Source organism: Stenella coeruleoalba (assembly GCF_951394435.1).
Source record: "Stenella coeruleoalba genome assembly, chromosome: 7".
NCBI classification, from domain to species: Eukaryota; Metazoa; Chordata; class Mammalia; order Artiodactyla; family Delphinidae; genus Stenella; species Stenella coeruleoalba.
This window is the reverse complement of record NC_137153.1, coordinates 65404666-65424392: the sequence shown is the minus strand read 5'-3', so window position 1 is coordinate 65424392 and position 19727 is coordinate 65404666. Positions and strand designations below refer to the sequence as shown.

At 41.4% G+C, this 19727-nt stretch overlaps 1 protein-coding gene across 1 annotated transcript; it reads right to left on the bottom strand.

Moving 5' to 3' along the window:
* Positions 1 to 14471: 14471 nt before the first annotated feature.
* On the bottom strand, positions 14472 to 19483 carry DMAC1 (distal membrane arm assembly component 1). The gene is made up of 2 exons (XM_079926769.1): positions 19014 to 19483; positions 14472 to 18163 (listed from the first exon to the last, which is right to left on the bottom strand). Exons 1-2 carry the CDS (start codon positions 19285 to 19287, stop codon positions 18099 to 18101), a joined length of 339 nt encoding a protein of 112 aa, XP_079782895.1. The 5' UTR covers positions 19288 to 19483; the 3' UTR covers positions 14472 to 18098.
* Between the last annotated feature and the right edge of the window lie 244 nt (positions 19484 to 19727).

Here is a 19727-nt window from a genome sequence, read left to right as displayed (position 1 = left end):
CCAGGAGCTCACTTTGGTCCTGCTTTTATACGTCCAGTTCCAACAGGCTACCCTGCCCGTGAGGAGTACTTGCTTCATAACCCTGTATCACCCTCTGCATCCAACGCTTTAAATGGGTCTACCTTTACTCTCAGGGTCTTGCCAGAGAGTGGAGTGATGTGATTCTTAACTGGTTACTTCTTCCCGTGCACAGAAGTTGATCAGAAGTCATTTATGGTAGGGTTTAGGAGGTTGGGTAGGGAGCTGATAACATTCAAATTAATCATTTTTTCTTACAAAGGTTCTTCAACCTCCTATCAATTTTGTTGACCTTAATATTCTCCCTTGTAGGCTGAGGTTATTTTTTTCCATAGGACGTTTCAGTAGGATGCTTTCATTGGGTTAACAGGCCATCAAGGACACAAGGTTTTCTGTCTTCTGTAGCTTGTTGGCTTGTCCTCACACTGGTTTACCCCCTGGTCACAGGATGGCCACAGTAGTGCCAGGCATCAACTATAGACTCAGTAATCAAAAGAAGAGGGTCCATCCCTTCCTGAGGAAACCTCTCTGACAAAATTCCCAGCAAGTTATCTCTTAATCTCATGGACTAGAACTGGGTTACATACTCACCCTTAAACTAATCACAAGGGGAAACAGGTTAAACTTGTGGATTTTTTTCCTTAGAATATTCAGTATTTCCTCCCTGAAAGCTAGACACATGAATAAAGTTGGGGTGTTATTAGCTGAGAAGAAAAGAGGCGGGTTTGGGTTAGGCAACCAAGAGCCTCTACTGAAAGATGATGAAAAAGCTCTGGAAGAACAATGGAGTTTTTAATAACCTAACCTCCAGCATGTTGGCAACCCCTAGATTGCCACTCTGGAACCCCAGAATAGGCAGAAGCACATCTTAGACCTTGGCTTGCCATAATGGGGAGGTTTTTGATTTTTCACTAGTTATCCATGATCTAGTGTCTGATTTCTCAGTTCGTTTCTAGCTGCCTCCTGGTTTGTTTGGTTGTTTTCTGGGGTTTTTTTTTTTTTTTTTTTTTGGTTAAAAAAAAAAAATCTAAGAACTTACAGTGCTTTTCAGGTAGATATAAATATAATGTAGGTTTAATAATGAGACAAGGGAATTCCCTGGCGGTCCAGTGGTTAGAACTCAATGCTCTCACTGCCAGGGGCCTGGATTCGATCCCTGGTAAGGGAACTAGGATCCTGCAAGCAGCGTGGCATGGCCAAAATAAATAAAATAAATAAAACAAAATAAATAAATAATTTTTTTAAAAAAAATTAATAATTATAAAGATAATGAAACAATTGAGATTAAATAAAGCACTGAAGTTTGATATCTTCCAAGGTTTACCAATCATTTTAGTTCTGTTGATCAGAACTCTCTTACTTTTCACAAACAGCCAATCACTTCAAAAGTGTGAGTAACATGAGCCACCGAGCATAGCCTCACTTCAAGGGGATACCCTCTGCCTCAGTCCTGAAGGGGAGATGTGTCCAAAAAGTTAACAGAGGGAGGAAGGGAGGGAGAGAGGGAGGAAGGAGGGAACAAATCCTCCAAATCTCTCAAAGAGCAACTGCAACTAACCATTAAAGTTAATTAGAACAAAGTGTCAGAAACAGAACTTTGAAAATTTCATTGATGTTTACTCTAAAACCCACTTTCCCCAAAGCTTCCATGTGCTTCTTTATTTGGTTTTATTTCTAGGACCTGTGCTCAGAGCAGCAGATGTGGGAGCAAAAATGAAATCAGAAGGACTTTGGTATTCTGGAGTAAATTGCTCTCCACTGCATTAGTGTGAGAGAACAGATTGTAGCTAGGATAAGAGCAGTGTAAATAATTTTAAGTGTGCAATAGCACACAGCATCGATTTAAACGACCTGGTAACTCAGCACCATCCCAGGCAATTATTCCCTAAGCAGGATTTATGTCGTGTGTTGTCAAAAAGCAGTCCAAACCTTGGACACTGATATACGTTTAGATATATGTTTAGAAGTTGCTCTTCTCAATTGGAAAAGACCTTTGGATTGCTTTGTTATTAAAAGCAGGAAGGCCCTTTTCTCTTTCTTTTTCCTTAAATTTAATAACCCTCAGTGGTATTAGGGAATAGTTTATCTTTTCCCTGTCTTTTAAGTATTTTGAAGATGCACATGCAGATTGATTTGAAAAATATCTGAAAGGATGACAGCATTTATCATAACTTTTATTTACATATGTGTAATATATGAATAAAAGTTTTAAAAGTCTTATACTTTTATTTCAGATGATAGCCTTCATATACATCTAAAACTATTCCTGGGCTTTTGGTGAAGCTGCAGAAGAAATTAAAATATTTTAGGTCCCCCCCCCAACATTTCTTTCTGGGGAAGCAGCAGCAAAACTTGGATTCACATAAAGAACCGCATGTTAATGTCATAGCCTCAGGTTGGGTAAATGCCAAGGAGCACATCATAGTAATGAACCTTCCATTGACAACTCAGTCAGCCTTTTGACTTCACATTTTATGGCTCCCCACTCTGCCTGACATTACAGTTGGAATGCTGAGCACAGTGGTTTGCACATGCTAATCTCAGGTGCTCAGATGCATTGGTATGCTTTCAGTTTGGAGCAATACGCCTCATGAACCTGAGGTTTAAACTTGGCTGTAATTTTGGCAACAGAGCTGCCAATCAAGAGCTGATCTAACCCTTTCATTTGCTGTTCTTTTCTCTCACTTATAACTTGCCAAAGCAGAACCAGATCTCTGGAACTCAGGTGGGATTCTGAGCTAATGTACAGAACCTATACATGTAGTATATATCATAGTATAAGAAACAGAAAGCTGGATTCTAAAGCTTGTGTCTGTAGCTTCTGCAACTGTTGTTGTTCAGTGTTACTTAATACCCTTGGCTTGGTTTATCCGTCTCATGAGCAAGGCTCCTTCAAACGCATCTCCATCTTATTTTGCTAATTGTGATGAGATAAACTTATTTCTCTCTCTCATTCTTCCTTCTTCATGGGAATTAGACACATTAAAATCAGGAGAGCAAAAGAAGGAATTCGGTAGTGCAGATCAAATGAGGAAAGAAACAGAAACTCTAGCTGTGCAAAGAAGAGATTATTTTGCCAGTATAAAACTGTTCTACTGCCTTACCAGTCCTCCACTTGAAGCTTTCCAAGTACTGATCCCTTTGTACAGCCCCACACACAAATAATTGTTAACTTGGGCCAGAGACTTGAGAAAAAGAGGTAGCCCACAGAGAGAAATGCAGTAGGGTCATAGACCTTCCTTGGCCATGGCGGAAGAGGTCTGCTTTCCTAGCGACCCTGAGGGTAAAAGTTGGAGGCAATGGACAAAAAACAATTTGTACATCTTCTGTATTTTATGTGAATGCTCGACTACAAGTAAGGGTGTTTAAAAATGAACTGTACTGCCCCTCTCATCCATCTAAAGAATAGTACTGGGGTTACTCTAAATTGACTCCAAGCTTCCTCATGCTGAATGGAAGCCAAAAAAGGTTTGCCAGCATGAACATTATGAAAGAGCTCTGTCTGTCTATCTCTGCACCTTAAACATACAGATCAATTTCTGCATGAAAGTATTTCATTATTTCAGTCCATGCATTCAATAGATGAAGCTCAGATAATGAATGATTTGTCAACATCCACAGGATGTGTTGGAACAGGTCATCAGAATCAGATTGCTCATTTGATTATAATACACTGTCTGGGAAGTACCTACTAATTAGGACCTCAAACAGAACAATCTGGGGATGTCCTTGCCTATATGGCTGCTTATGTAAAGCTCTCTGGAGATAGGAAGGCTGGCCCAAGCCTCTGGACCTCACTAGGCTCTTGGTTTGCTTAGTTTAGCAAAATCAGATTCTTTGCACCTATTGCATTAGCTATACTCATTTATTTTCCATAGACATGTAAACTCTCGGGAGTGAGAAGTTTCATCAGAAGAAAATTTGAGAGACAATCCTTAAAAGCTTTGGTAGAGATGCTATTAGGTCCAGCTCATTGCCTCCCACACTGCTGTTTTCTGCCACAGTTTTTCTGTGCATAACAAATCAAGATCATAACCAAAAAATAAAGCAAGGAATCATGGGCTTTTAAAGCTAGTGGAGATCTTATAGATCATCTTATTGAAACATTTATTTTATAGAAAAGAAACAGGCCCCTAGCCTGCATGCTTTCATTCATTGACAATTTTTCGTGTAGCCTTTACTGAATGGCTGGCACTGGTCTAGTTACTGGGAATGTAAAGTTGTAAACAGAACACTCTAAGTTTCTGTCCTCATCGCACTTATATTCAATTGAGGAGTGACGAAGTGTGGGTATGTGTTTGAGCAAAATGTCAGAGTGATGGGAGCTAGGAAGAGAAACGAAGCACAGTAAAGAAACTGAGCAGTAGGATTAAAAGTGGGAGCTCTTTTGGATCTGATGCAAAGCACTCTGAGGGAGTTTGAGCAGACACCTGATTGATGCAAGGGACAAGATATTTGACTATTTTAAGGGAGGATTTCCAGGCAGAGAGAACAGTAAGTGCAGAGACTCTGAGCTAAGAGGATGTAATATGTATTTGAGAGACAGCAGGAAGTATGTTTGGAACTCTGTGAGCAAGAGGGAGAGTTTGTGAAGTGAGATCACACAAATATCCAGGGTTAATCATGTAAGGCCTTGAAGGCCAAGCTAAGAAGCTTAGAATCTATTCTGTGTGCGAAGCACAAGATTGGCGATGGTTGGGTTTCAGGAAAGAGGGTGACATGATCCAGTTTCCATTCGAACTGGTCATGCTGGCTGCTATGTGGAGTGAAACTGTAGTGTGTACAAGACGGGAAGCAGAAAAACCAGTCAGGAGAGGATTATAGTAGTCCAGGCAGCAGTGGGGGATGACGGAGGCAGAGTGCCACGTGGTCAGATTTTAGGAATATTCTGAAGATAGAGCTAACAAGATTTGCTGAGGGGTTGGGTGTGTTAAAAAATAAACTGAGGCATATTAAAAATTTTATGAGTTTATCTGAGCAAAAATCAATTTGAACTTGGCAACAGCAAACCAAAAGTGGTTAGGAGGGCTCCTGGACAGAAGCTAGGGGGAAGATTTAATGTGGAGAAAGTCCAGGAGCAAAGAAAGGAAGTTATTGGATTGGCTATAGCTTAAAGCCTAGTTGGCTGCTTGTGATTGGCTGTCCTTAGTGTTTTGATTTCATAACCTTGAGGCATTTACAGGCTTACATTTTGGTTTGCCTACTAGGCTGCCAAGACCTTAGAGCCACCTCCGTCTAATGGCCTCCTTGTTTCATTAATTTAACAAGTATGAAGCGTAGGAGAAAGAAAAATGTCAAAGGTGATTTCTAGCTTTTTGACATGAGCCCCTGGGAGAATGGAGATGCCACTTTTAAAATGGAACAAAGAGATGAAGCAGATTTGGAATATGAGAGGAGAAATCAAGAGTTTCTTGATTTTGTTTTTGGATGGGTTCAATTCAAGACACCCATTAGTCATCGCAACAGCAATGTCAAGAGGCAATTGAATATATGAGTCTGGAGGTCAGGAAGATTTGGGGTCTAGAGATGTAAATTTGAAAATCATTATCATTGGCTTATTTAAGATCCCCCTTGGCAGATCTGAGACTTCAGCCTAAATTTCTGCCTCCTTCTTTGTTCCATATCTGACTGTATCTAGATGTCTTATTAAAACAAAACAGACTTGGCAAAAATCAGCATGCTTTTCAAGTACTGTTTTAATTTAAAAAATATATATCTTACATGAAATAAACATAACATGAAATATATATGTATATAACATACATTCAAGGAAATAAGACTAAATTCAGTAGGAGAAAATCCTGAATATAAAAGAGACCTTATAGTAATTTTTATTTATTTATTTATTTTTTTCATCAAAACACTATTTTATTAGAGGCCATGAATCCAGAAAGAAAAATAAGCTTATAAAATTATTTGTATTGTTATCTCTTCAATGGAATAGAAATTTTCTGTAAGTTTTCAGAAAGCACCACTCTAATTTTTTTAATATCTTTATTGGAGTATAATTGCTTTACAGTGTTGTGCTAGTTTCTGCTGTACAACAAAGTGTATCAGCTGCATGTATACATATATCCCCATATCCCCTTTCTCTTGAGCCTCCCTCCCACCTTCCCTATCCCAGCCCTCTAGGTCGTCACAAAGCATTGAGTTGATCTCCCTGTGCTATGCAGCAGCTTCCCACTAACCATCCATTTTACATTTGGTAGTGTGTATATGTCATTGCTACTCTCTCACTTCATCCTAGCTTCCCCTTCCCCCCTGTGTCCTCAAGTCTGTTCTCTACATCTGCATCTTTATTCCTGCCCTGCAACTAGGTTCATCAGTACCTTTTTTCTTAGATTCCATATATGTGCACTAGCATATGGTATTTGTTTTTCTCTCTCTGACTTACTTCACTCTGTATGACAGACTCTAGGTCCATCCAACTCACTACAAATAACTCAATTTAGTTTCTTTTTATGGCTGAGTAATATTCCATTGTATATATGTGACACATCTTCTTTATCCATTCGTCTTTTGATGGACATTTAGGTTGTTTCCATCTCCTGGCTCTTGTAGATAGGGCTGCAATGAACATTGTGGTACATGTATCATTGAATTATGGTTTTCTCAGAGTATATGCCCAGTAGTGGGATTGCTGAGTCATATGGTAGTTCTATTTTTAGTTTTTAAAGGAACCTCCATACTGTTCTCCAGAATCCTTCGAATCAGAAGATAAACCAACAGGGTGAGCTCCTTCCTTTTCCCAATAGCTCACACGCTGTTCTATGATTCCTCTCCCCTTTCCTCTAACCTGTGACTTGAGATATGGCAGCTGTTTTTGGGAGGATTCTGTTCAGCATCCAGGCTGTTTAGGAGCGTAGGCTCTCCTCGTCTTAACAATTGGAATCAAATGGAATCCCACCCGGGCTCATGGACCACTATATATTCCAGGTGTCCTTTAGTGGCATTTTACTTACTCTACAAAGCCATATGTGAACTTGAGACCAGTTAACATTGTTATCATTTCTCAAGAACTCAACTATATCCCAGGGTTCAAGTTGGCTAAGGCACTCCAGTTGACATTCTCCTCTATTTGGACGTACGTCCCTTATAGTAATTTTTAAAAATCAGCTCTCAAGAAATGTTATCAATGTTAACTGGTCTCAAGTTCACACATGGCTTTGTAGAGTAAGTAAAATGCCACTAAAGGACACCTGGAATATATAGTGGTCCATGAGCCCGGGTGGGATTCCATTTGATTCCAATTGTTAAGACGAGGAGAGCCTACGCTCCTAAACAGCCTGGATGCTGAACAGAATCCTCCCAGAAAGAGCTGCCCTATCTCAAGTCGCAGGTCAGAGGAAAGGGGAGAGGAATCATAGAACAGCGTGTGAGCTACTGGGAGAAGGAAGGAGCTCACCCTGATGGTTTATCTTCTGATTCGAAGGATTCAAAGCTGAAAGTCTTATTTAACAAGATTATCCACAGGCTTACCTAGTTTTAATGCACTTCAGATACTGCGTTTTTACAAATTGCATGTTTGTGGCAACCCTGCATCGAGCAAATCTATGGGCGTTGTTTTTCCAACAGTATTTGCTCACTTCATCTCTCTGTCACATTTTGGTAATTCTGCAATATTTCAAACTTTTTCATTATTATTATATTTGTTATGGTGATCTGTGTTTAGTGATCCTTGAAGTTTCTATTGCAAAAAGATGATTATTTGCAGAAGGCTCAGATATTAGTTAGAAATTTTTAGCAATAAAGTATTATTTAATCATGGTATGTACTTTTTAGACACAATGCTATATTGTACATCTAATAAACTACAGTATAGTATAAACATAACTTTTATATGCAGTGGGAAACCAAAAAATTTGTGTGACTCACTTTGTCGCAGTGGTATAGAACCAAACCTGCAGTATCTCCTAGGTATGCCTGTATTAGAAAGCAAGTTCCAAGAAATCATGGTATTTATTCAGGAATCAGTATCACAGTGGTGTTTTTGAAGAGCTAAACTGGTGGCAGAGGAGAATGTCTAATATTGCACAGAAATGGGATAACTTGGGAGATCTTGGATTCAGGATGTGTAGCAGCACCACTAGAGGGTAACTCCCTTTTCTGAGTTGCACTGCCTATTTTTGAAAAGTTAGAAGTGGGAGGAGAGCCGTGGGTAACACTGGGAGAGTATTATGTGCAGTTTCAAAGACGTATACGTATCCACTAATTTTATTTGATCTGCATGAAAAAGTCGCAAGATGGGCAAGACAGGCGAGAACATCCCTGTTTTCCAGATGAGGAAGCGAGGCAGTCACTAAGTGGTAGAGAAAGCCTTGTTCAATGCAGGAGAATCATTTAGCACTCATGTCAAGGAAAAGCATGTCAGTCCTACAACTGACTTGGTAAAGTAAGCATCAAGCATGGCAGAAAGCTGAAACTGCTGTCAATTGCCCTCCTCCCCCTCAGCCATGGATATATTTAAACCAAGTAATAAAACAAACCAGCAGCTGGCACTTTTGTAGAGCCAACCCTGGGGCCCCCTCAGAAGAAAACGTTTTTCTAGATAGACTTCGTGATTTGTCTTTTTTTTATTTTTCTTTTGCTATTTACTTTAAAGTTACATTTCTAACTAAGGGAAACATTTTTAAATTAAAAGAAATGGAACGAACTGAGCCAAATTGCAAACACAAACCTGCCTGGAACAGTGTGCAAGTTAAAAAAAAACAATTTTTTTTTAAGTCTGCCTTCTTGGCATCTGCATGATGTGACCCCAAACACCCAGTCCCTCAGACACTAGTGTAGCAGCCACTTCCCCATATCCAGACCCTGAGTCCTCAGTCAGCTGACGAGAGGAGTGGTGACTCATTATTTATACTATTAAATATTTATACACTTATACTATTTAAAAACAAAATATACTAATAAAAACAATATTGGTGATCATTTCTTGACGTCCTAGTACATCACAGTCATTAACACGCGGTCAGTCCCCACAAAAGCTGGGGAGTATGACTGTTCACATTTTAAAATCGGGAAGCCGAGGCTCAGAGAATGTAGCTTGTCTAGGGACAAACAGCTTCCAACTGGCTGGTTCTAAAGCAAACGTTTTGTCTGCATTGCCCTTGTCCCTTGGGCTTCTAAAGGCAGGGTCCCTGCACTTAGATCCAAGGGAGACAAATTGAATTTCCATTGCTTTAGAAGGCACAACCTAAATTGCTCCCTACCAGAAAGACACCTGGGTTAATATAGACATATCTCCTTGAATTCTTAGAGAACCAGTGTGGAAGGAACATCCTGAAAAAGTTCCAAAGACCTGAGCTCACATGACCCATCTGCTTCTTACTGGTGATTTCACAGCCCCTCGACTCCCCAAACCACCTCCATTACTTCCATCTGTAAAATGGGAACTCTGGGAGATGCCCTGCCCATTCTCTTTCCTTGCTGTAGACCCAAGTGTGTAAATTCATGAAAGTGCCTGTCAATTGGAAAACTCCCTCCCTGTGAGGTTAGTGTGATTTTTTTTTTCTCATTTAAAAAATACTGTTGCCAAAATTTTAAGTATCCCTATATTCAGCCATGGTAAAACCTACTCGAGGAGTTTACTTACCTCCCCCCTCACTCCTAATAACTATACAGCAAAGGAAACTGTAATGAGATTGTGTAGCAGAAGCCACAGAGAGAGGATCACGTGTTCACTAACTCATGGGGAGGGGCTGATTCTGCTGCTGCTGCCAACATGTGCCAGTGTGTCTCTCAGCTTGCTCTCTTCGTAACAGGTGTTCACAGGGTGGTGAGGGTGGAGAGCAGGCTTCCGCCCAATTTTGCCTGTCTTTTAATTGTCAAGGGTTCTGACAGGCGTTTTGCAGTTCTCTGTCACACAGTTCCAAGCATGGCTGCACAGCACGCTGCTTAAAGCAACCCCAAGTCGGGAACTCGGAGAATCCCCCGCCTAGAGGTTTTGTTTGATGACATGCCTGGATATGAGTGTGGGTAGCCCTTCTTCTTGACATGCGTCTGCTTCATTCATCCTCCTGGTGGGTGGCACACAGGTCAAAAGTTTGTCCCACTGGTGATTGGGCTTTGCTCTGGGCAACATATCAGACTTGATTTCTGTGCCAGTTTAAGAAGATCTAAAATATCCCTTTTCCTTGCTCTCATGCATCCAGTGTGTAAACTTTCCTTATATCACAGTCACTTTTTAAAGTGTCTCTCCCAGTCGACTCTCAACTGTTTTGATCAGGGACCCTGCAATATTCCTAACACACCTGGCAGTGCCTGACATACAACAAAGGCTAATAAATACATATTGGACTGAACTTCAATACAATGCATCCAGGGTACCTGAAAATGGTAATTCCCCTGAAGGAAATGAGGCCAGATTTCTTCTAGCTATCGAAACCGTTTTGGTGATAACATGACCAGAATCTAGGGCTTTCACCAATGCTGGCTCCTAGTCCCAGGCTTAATGGCTATTTCTGTAGTTGGCTATTATAGTGATGAAGTTACCTGTTGGGTTTTATTGTGTCCACTCAGCTTCATATATAGGTAGACACCATTAAAAAATACACACACACACACACACACACACACACACACACACACACACATATATATATATATATAATTTTGTACCTCCAGGTACAGGACAGAATGTGCATTTTTTATTGGTCTGCTTTGCCTACTCACTGATGGCATCTTTTCCTTTGCTGAAGTGCATCGTTATTCTAGACACAGCCTGCATAACACAACATGTTTAATTTAATTCACGTCACTAAATCAGTATTATGCAGGGTGAAACTGAAGGAGGGATTTTCCTATTTGGGTTCTTGGGAAATAGAAAGGAACTACACATACACAGACATCACCACACCACCACCAAGCCCAGTCCTTCCGTGACTTCCCATATTTCTTTTGACTGCCTAGGCAGTTCTGCCAGTTAGGAGAGGGTAATCACATTTCATGCTTCAGGGCATGATCTGATCACAAGAGGGTCAGGAAGGACCTCTCCCCTCCCTTGCAGAATTGTTCAGTTGGCCAGATGCACTAATTGGGGTGAAGGGTTGCTAAACTCCTGTGAAGCATCAGGCATTTGCAGCTGCAGGATTCTCAGGAGTGAGCTTGCAAGAGCAATGGTCTGATCTTCAGTGGCACCTTCACGGGATCACTGCAGAGAGTGCTATTTCAATTTTCTCTCGGTTCCCCACTACCATCTCTGTCCTTCGGAATCAGAGAATACATCTCCTTTATGCAAAGAGAGAATCTTAGTGCTAAAAGGGAATTTAGAAATTACCTAGTCTGATCTTCTGAATTTATGGAGGGTAACATTTATGTTCTAAAAGGTTAAGTGACTTTCTCAAGAGCATAGTAGGAGCTGATGGCAGAACTGAGTTTAGAACCTGAGTCTTATGACCCAGATATTCTTTCCACTACTTTACAGCTGAGATCTGTTCTACACACGTCAGTCAGGTTCAGTTACACTAGTGGTTCTCAAATGTAAGCATTCATTTGAATCACCCAGAGAGCTTGTTAAAATGCAGACTGGTGGGCTCCAACTCCAGGGCTCCTGATTCAGTAGTAGGTCTGGCATGGGGTTAAGGATTTGCATTTCTAATGAGTTCTCAGGTAATGCTGATGCTGCTGGGCCAGGGATCATACCTGAGATAAGAATCACTGAAATACACTAAAGTTGTCAAATAAAAGAAATATTCTTTCTTTACTAATTTGTTCAGCCCTTTATTCACTTACTCATCAAATATTTATTGAACACCAACCAAGTGCCTGGCACGTTTGCTGCTGTGGCTGGGGACAGGAAACATGAAGATGAAAAAAGCACGACTGTGGACTCCTGAGGAGTTCACAATTGGTGGGAAGGGAGAGATGCATAAATAATTACTGAGCAATCTTTTAAATGCAGTGATAGAAGTCTATAGAAAGTGTAATTGTTGCATAGCCCTATAAGTAATGACCTGGGGACTTCTCAGGGAAGGCTTTACCAGAGAGGGGATATTTGGGCTGGGCTCTGAAGGATAAGCAGGATTTCTCCAGGCAAAAGGAATATTATAGGCTGACCGAAGAGCACATGCAAAGGCATGGAGAATGGCATTTTTAGGAAGAGCTGGCTAAGAGTGGCAGGAACATGGAGGGGGGTGGCGTGGAACAGCAGTCAGGGAGTAGAAAAAGATACAGATGGAAAGTTATGGTGGGTGAAATAATGAAAAGCATTCCATACCCTGCCAAGTAGTCTGGAGTTCGTTTTGTGTGCAGCAGAGATACCGAAGGGTTTTAAGCTGAGACACGTTGTAAGATTACTCAGGCTATAGTGTGGGGGGCGTATGAGAGGGATTTCTTGGAAGCAGGGAGAAATTAAGAATCTATTATGGTAATCTACCTGAGAAATGATGATAGCTGATCCAAAACAATAGCAATGGGAATGGATAGGAAAGAACAGTAAAGGGTTAAAATAACCAGGACTTGTGAACAGATCAGAAGTAAAGAATGACAATAAAGAGAGTCATAGATAATTCCACAATTTCTAGCTTGCCAGCTGACAATGGAAATGGTCATTGGTCATTCCATAGATGGAAATGCTATGATTGGAGATAGGAAATAGAGGAGCACAGGTAGGTGGGAGATAAGTTCATTTGGGACAAGTTGGGGTTCTGGTGTCTATACAAAGACAGGATGCTCTGCTGTTCCTGGGAAATAGAATCTGAGGTTCAGGAGAATGGCCCAAGATCAGTAGAGAAATTGGGGCAAAGTCAGGGAAGGGTATGAGCCTGCTTAAAGAGATGAGAAGAATTTCTTGTCCTGGATTATCATATAAATTGCTTGTCAGAGTGATAAGTGATATATCCTCAATTATAAAGAAGAGGAAACCGAAGTGATTAATGATACACGTTAAACTAAGGAATAGCAAGGAAAAAAATGGAAAATCAGAATTTAAAATTTCTAATTTTGATAACTGAACATTTTGAGAATGGATGATAAGAAAACGACTGTAACAAAATGAATTCCCAATTCCCAGTTACTGCTCTTAGCCAAGCTAGTACTGATTCATCACTTGAGGCTTTGGGGAAATTCTTACCTGCTCCAGGCCTCAGTCTTCTCATCTGTAAAACAGGGTTGCTGAGAGGAGTAAACAATTCCTGCAAAGCATTTAGTTACTGTAATGCTTGGCACATAAAAAGGGTGCTGTAATTTTTGTTATATTTAACAGTGGAACAATTTTACTAGAAAACGGAAAATACGAACTCTCCAAGAAAACCACTAGTAAAAGGACAAGTGAAGACCATTACTAACAATACAAAGAGAAATGCTATTCAGATGGTCCCTTCTTGCTACTTCCTGAGTACCCAGAATGGGGATGTGTATTTGGTCTGGCGTGCCGCCTGCCCTTGTTACTGAACTCAGGTTCAGCTGCTCGCCGCTCAAAAGCCAATAACTGAGGGGGAAGCGTCAGTAGAAAGGAAGGGCGCTTTATTCAGAAGAGCTGGCAATTTGGGGAGGAGGTGGACTCATGTCTGGAGACCAACTCCAAAGATTCTGTTCAGCCATGACAATTTTCAGAGGGAAAAAGGGGAAACAACCTCAGTTAATCATCAGAGTAGGAGATGAGATTCTTCATTTTTCCATTGTGTGCAGACCTGCTGACTTCTGATCTTCCTTTGGATGCTCTCTTGCCTGCTTGGTTGGCCTGCAAATTTGCTAAGGGGGAAGCCAGGGGTAGAGAGTCAGTCATTCTTTAACTGCTTAACCTTTCGTTCTTACTCCTTTTAATCCAGGAAAGGAATCAACAGGTCAAGCAGGGCACTGTGTACATTCAGTAGAGGAGAAGTCAAGAGTTAGGTTAAATGTTACCTAGTGATCTCCTTTTTATAATTAAGGTTTATGGGGAATAGAAATAGACTACAGGAAAGGAGCGAAAGAGCTGCTTACAAATCCCCACTTGTCAGACATCATTCCATTTCTATGAGATTAGGGGTGAAGGTCCATCTTCTGTAACTCCTTCATGCTGACATAGGGTGTTGTTATTTTCAGAGTGGAAGATCTTGACATGGGTCTACAGCATCTCTTTGCTGACAATTTTAGTTGCTTGCTTACATATATGAGCAGACCAAGCTACAATTATTCTAATGCCCACAAAGGTGTATATTATTATGAGCAATAGTGTTAATCCCATTCTTTCATCAGACACTGAGTCTGACTCTATTGTCCTAATCATTAACTGCTTGAGTGTGCTCTTTTGTGACTCTGGGAGGCCTGGGAGACTTCAGCTTTCCTACAAACAAGAGGCAGGGGACATAGAGGGGCCTTTGTACTTGGGGGGAGGGGGCCACAGGGTTCTGCTCTGTTCCGCTATGACTATGATACCTCAAAACACTTCTGATTCCTTGTATTCATCGCCTATGCTGTGTAACAAATTACCACAAACTTGACAACTTAAAACAACTCAAATTTATTATCTCCAGTTTCACAGCATAGATACTTTGCTTAGGGTCTCACTGGGATGAAACCAAGGTGCTGGCCGGGGCTGTGGTTCTTGGTTCTCACAGGCCCTCTTCTAAGCTCACAGGTGGTTGGCAGAATTCATTTCCTTCCAGTTGCAGAACGTTTCCCTTTGAGTTGTTGGCTGGTGATCACTCCAGGCTGCCTGCCATTCCTTGTCACGTGGCCCCCACAGGAAATTCTCAGTGTCGATGTTTGCTTTCTTCCAGCCTCCAAAGCACTTGGCATGCACGGACTCCCCCTCCTGCTTTGGAGGAATCTTCGGCTTCTCAAGTCTCTGATGTCTGGACTGAGATCTAATGGGCTCATGTGATTAGCCCATGTAGATAATCTCCTTATCTTAAGATCAACTGACCTGGGACCTTAATTACATCTGCAAATTTCCTTCACAGCAGCACCTAGGATGGTGTTTGAATAACTGGGAGAAGGTACATTTTCACCCAGGGGTTGGGAACCTTGGGGGACCATTTTCAGAATCCTGTCTACCGCACTCCTGAAGCATATGCAAGTTCAGTCACAGGACTGAGCAGTGGTTTTTAGTGGCACTGCTGCATTTAACATTTGCCCTTTTGGCTATTTCTCTACATTCCATTTACCTTTGAATGACAAGTTGCTGAATTATCTCAAAGGCTAAGAGACATGCATTTAGAAGAGTGACATATTTTTTCTCCATGCTCTCAGGATACCTCTGAATGATGTATAATTATAGGTCTTTCACCTCTGACTCTTTGCTCGTAACACCTAAATAATCTTTGGGTCAAGGCAAGGATTTATCTGTCACACACACACACACACACTAAAGCTTTTCAACTCAAAATTGCTTACTATTCCTCACTGCAAGATTTGAGAAGTGTCAGTTTGATCAATGTAGTCCTGGCAACAAATCAGTTGAGGTCAAGCCTGGTTTGAGGGGGTACTTGAACATGTGCTCGCCCTGAACATATATTTAATTCAGGAGCAATATATTTCACATTGTCAAATCAAGTGGCATCATTCAAGAGGCCCCTAATTCAGACACAGCCAGGCTGAGAAACCAGTAATAAAAAGGAGCAAGGGGCAAATGCTAAGCTAAGGGTGGCAGTGAAGTACAAATCACGGCTGAAATGCTTAACCTCTAGGGCTGCCAGCAACAGCTGTCTCTGCAATGGGTTCTGGTCAGGTGAAACTCCAGAACTTTTTAGATTGATCTGCATTTGGCCTACACCAGTGCTGCAAGCAACAGCTGCCCAGCAATTGGCCTAGGAGAAAAAGAGACCCCTTACCTCTCCCCCAACACACAGCAAGATCCTAAAGATCAACCTATATTCAGGTCTTTTAATATGTTCAGACATATTCTTAGTTGGTCACCGGATTCTAGATTACTCAGTGCAATACACAAAGGCAACAAGAGATGGTGTAATGATTTCTTGATCATCTGGAGACATCAAAGTTTTTACTGTGTACAGGCTGTGCTAATAGGCATCTTGGACATCATGAAAAATGTCAATATTTGAATGTATACTCACGTTTTGATCTGTGTCCCAGGGAAAACTCTAAGTTCATTTCAAATTACCTATTTTTGTACTTTTTTCTCCTTTCTTTGCTAACGGTAATTATAAACTCTCATTTCCATGCTGTGAAGAGATTCTAAAGCCCATAAATCATAATTAAGCTGGTGTTCTTAAATTACTGAGTAATAGTCCCTTGATTCTTGAGCCTGTTTGTCCTGCTCACCCCACTTCATCCCAAAGAAAGGGAAGATAATAGGGGCACTAAATGCACTTCCTGCATTGCAGGACTAAGGCAATGTCTCTTCTCTCTCTGAAGTCATCCCTAAAACAAACCAGGACCCCTGACTTACCACCAGCAGAAATCAAAGCAAATTTTGCAACACACCTCAAAAGAAAAATAAAATGAAACAATTTTTAACTACAAGTTCTATTTTTGGGGGGGGGAGGGGAGCATTATTCCCAACTGCCTATAGACATGGTAGAACAATACTTTGCTCACACCTAGTTAAGTGACTCCAAGTTGGGAAGAACCAAACATACTTTGGCAATATATCTGATGAGTGGGCAAGTTTACTTGTTAAAAGCTCTTACTTGGTTAAAGATTCATACTAGTACAAATTCTGGGAAAGATGTTACAATTATATTACAATATATAAGTTTTAAGAGTTACTCTATGTATCCAGTAAGTCAAGCCAAGACCAGCAAGTGATGTAATCTGGGTTTAAACTAAGAAAATGTTAGGACTACAGCTGTCCATCAATAGAATGGCTTGCCTTTTAAAGCAGGTAGTAACTTGTCTACGTTAGCATTTTAGTGTCATGGGCCCTCAAGGAAGTACCCTGCTTTGGGTCCCCTCTGGTCGCTTCTAGTTTAAAACTTCTATATTCACTAACATCACATGACTGAATTGTACATTTCACTTAAACACTTTGTTGTTTGCCTTATGTTGCAATGTCTTCTCAACTGCACAGATATATAACCATCCATGCCATGAATTCTGGTGTAGACAATGCAAGAGACTTATTGTCATTTGTGAGGCTTAAAAGACTTGGGCCCTTCTTTACAATATTAGAAAAATAGCCCTAAAGGTACTCTACTTACTCAACCTATCATTCAAAATTTACACGTTGTGATTGGCAGTTAAATTTAAGAGTACCTTTCTGCTCTGAAAAATAGCTACATGTAACTTTATAGAGAAGCCATAGTATTTCAGAAATTAAAAAACTGGTTGGAAGCAGACTTCTCTTAAAAAGGAAGTGTCTAATATTAAGTTCTCTCAAAAGCAACTAAATTTCATCATAGAAACCTTTCCTGTGCTTGTGGAAAAAGAACCAACCCCCGCCACACTCCCCTCTCACCCCACACACAAAGCACAAAAGACTTTGAACTTCTCTCAAATATTTTGGTACTTGAGCTTTTTATTTTATGCTGATTTTTATGATTATCTAATTGTTTCATAAAGGTAATTCTTGCCTCTCTGGAACAATCCTAGTTCTGAAAGACAAGAACAACTGGACAAGAACAAGTCCTAAGTCTATCACTGACTTGCTGAATGACCCTGGGCAAATCACTAGGACTCTGTTTTTTAAGGTTCACTTACCACCAATGAAATAACCTCCTCAGAGTAGCTGGGAAACTCTCACAAAGTCATGGATCTGACAATGCCTTGGGAGGTATGAGCAGTACACAGATAAATGTTTTATGTACTTCTGCCTATTGCATGATGCCTGTCCAGGATGAGGTGGATAGTAGGTGTTGACCCAACCATAGGAGAAGTAGATAGAACTATTTAAAATAACTTTAGCTCACTTTCTCATTTGGTTTATCATTTCCTCTGTATTTTTTAAAAATTATACCCTCCTTCCTCAAATAACACAAAGAACCTCTTCTCTGAGGGATTTATTGGTCCCTGTGGAACCTGCGAAGGCCAGAAACACTCATGGCCAATGAATGACAACCTATGTTTGTCTCTTCAGTCTTATAGTATCTGCAGGACTGAGTCTGCCAATGTCCATGCGTCTGTCCAGAACATCCATACGCCCCATGCTTGTTCTGTGTGTCATGGGGACGCCGAGAGATGACACATTCAATGGTGGTACTTCAACCAGCGCGGAAGGCCTTCCCTTTGGGGTCTGACAGGATGACGACACCCCAGCAAGCAATGCCTAGGGAAAAAACAACAGTACTTTATTCTTTATGTTGTACTTCAATTTACCAGGTGCTTTCATATACATCAACTCATTTAACCCTCATAATACTCCTTGAAGATACAATTACCATTATTTCTATCTTACAGAAAAGTGAAGCTCAGGAAAGGAAAGTTGAGAGAAAAAAAAAATTACTTCCCCAAAGCAAGAAAGTTACTAAAAGGGAATTGATCTGGGTAATCTAATTAAGAAGGTAAGAGATCTGAAAACTTAAAATTCTATTCACTCAGTTGGTCTGAAGCGCTAAAAAAATCACTACATTTTACTGGACGACAGCTTGACAATCACGTACTATTGTTACAAATAAGAACTGTGGGCCACAGTAGCCAATGGTAGACCTTAGTATGTGGGCTTTGAACCCATGTCTACTATCTACCTTCAAAGCCAAAGTTCTTAAACCAAGGTCAAGTGCCCTCACTCAGGCCTTCTCCACAATCTAGAGAAGAAGCATGGGTTTTGGTAACAGATAAGCTGGGAATCAAAGGCTAGCTGTGTCATATCCTGGGTGTCTGACTTCGAACTCTCTGTGCAGGAAAATAGGACTACTATATTCATACCTATCTTTAATAGCTTGTGATAGGACTAAAAAGATTGAGGCTAGTAAGAGTTCTCAAAAAAAATATTGTGATTTAAGAAAAAAGAAAGAAAGAAAAGCTTCCCAATAACTTTTTCTCCCCACCCCCATCTTGGGGGTGGTGGTAAATGCCTGCCGCCACGTGGCCAACCCGGGCGCCCCGCCCCCGCCCACGTGGCTGCGCCCCTCTTCTCCCTCTTCCCCCAGCCCAAGGGTAGTGCCCCGAACTCTCACTGATGCCGAAGACCATCTGCGCAATCGTGCCTGGACCCGGGGGGTATCCCAGCTTCATGGGCTTCCGTGCCACCCAGTACACGTACCCGCCCGCCCCTATCAGCCCGGACCCGGAGAGCACGCGACAGCTCCAGCAGTTATTAAACAGAGGGGCTTCCGCTGGAGGGGTCAGCGCTCCGGGTGCAATGACGGGCACGGGGTTGGCGGAGGAGGCGACCTCAGGAGGCGCAACGTCCTTGACTGGCTCAAGTGGCTGGGAAACGGAAGAACCCATGATTAGGAGCTCGGTCTCAGCCGTAGGAACCTTCCCACGAACTGACGTAGAAGATGTGCCCGGAAACAGAGCGCTGGCGCGCTGCACCGGAAGCAGCCCGAGGGCCGCTGGGAAATGTAGTTCTTGTTTGCCTCGGAGGAGGGAAAAGACGGAGGTGGACTGCTATACGGGTGTTCTGTGGTGAAAACCTTGGCCATGACGGAGGCCAGTTTTTTTCCCTCCCAGTCCTTTTAAGAATTTAGCCAACTCCCTAAATGTCTCAACTCGCAGTCTCCTTAGAGGAAAAGTCTGGGTTTCTAAGTATCCTGTCTAATAGGAAAGGTGAGACCTCGGGCATGTCACTTCCCCTGTTTGTGTGTTTGACTTAAAAAGGTTGGAGGTGTTTGACTTAAAAAGAGTTAAGTAGTTTGTGCCTGACTGTATGCTAGACACTTTGCTAA

Bases quoted from the DNA above. Each gene is read 5' to 3' on its own strand.
- DMAC1 (XM_079926769.1), bottom strand. From the start codon at position 19,287: ATGGGTTCTTCCGTTTCCCAGCCACTTGAGCCAGTCAAGGACGTTGCG. The intron at 18,164-19,013 runs GTGAGAGTTCGG...TTTTTTCCCTAG, and splicing joins GCAGATGGTCTTCGGCATCA to GCATTGCTTGCTGGGGTGTC.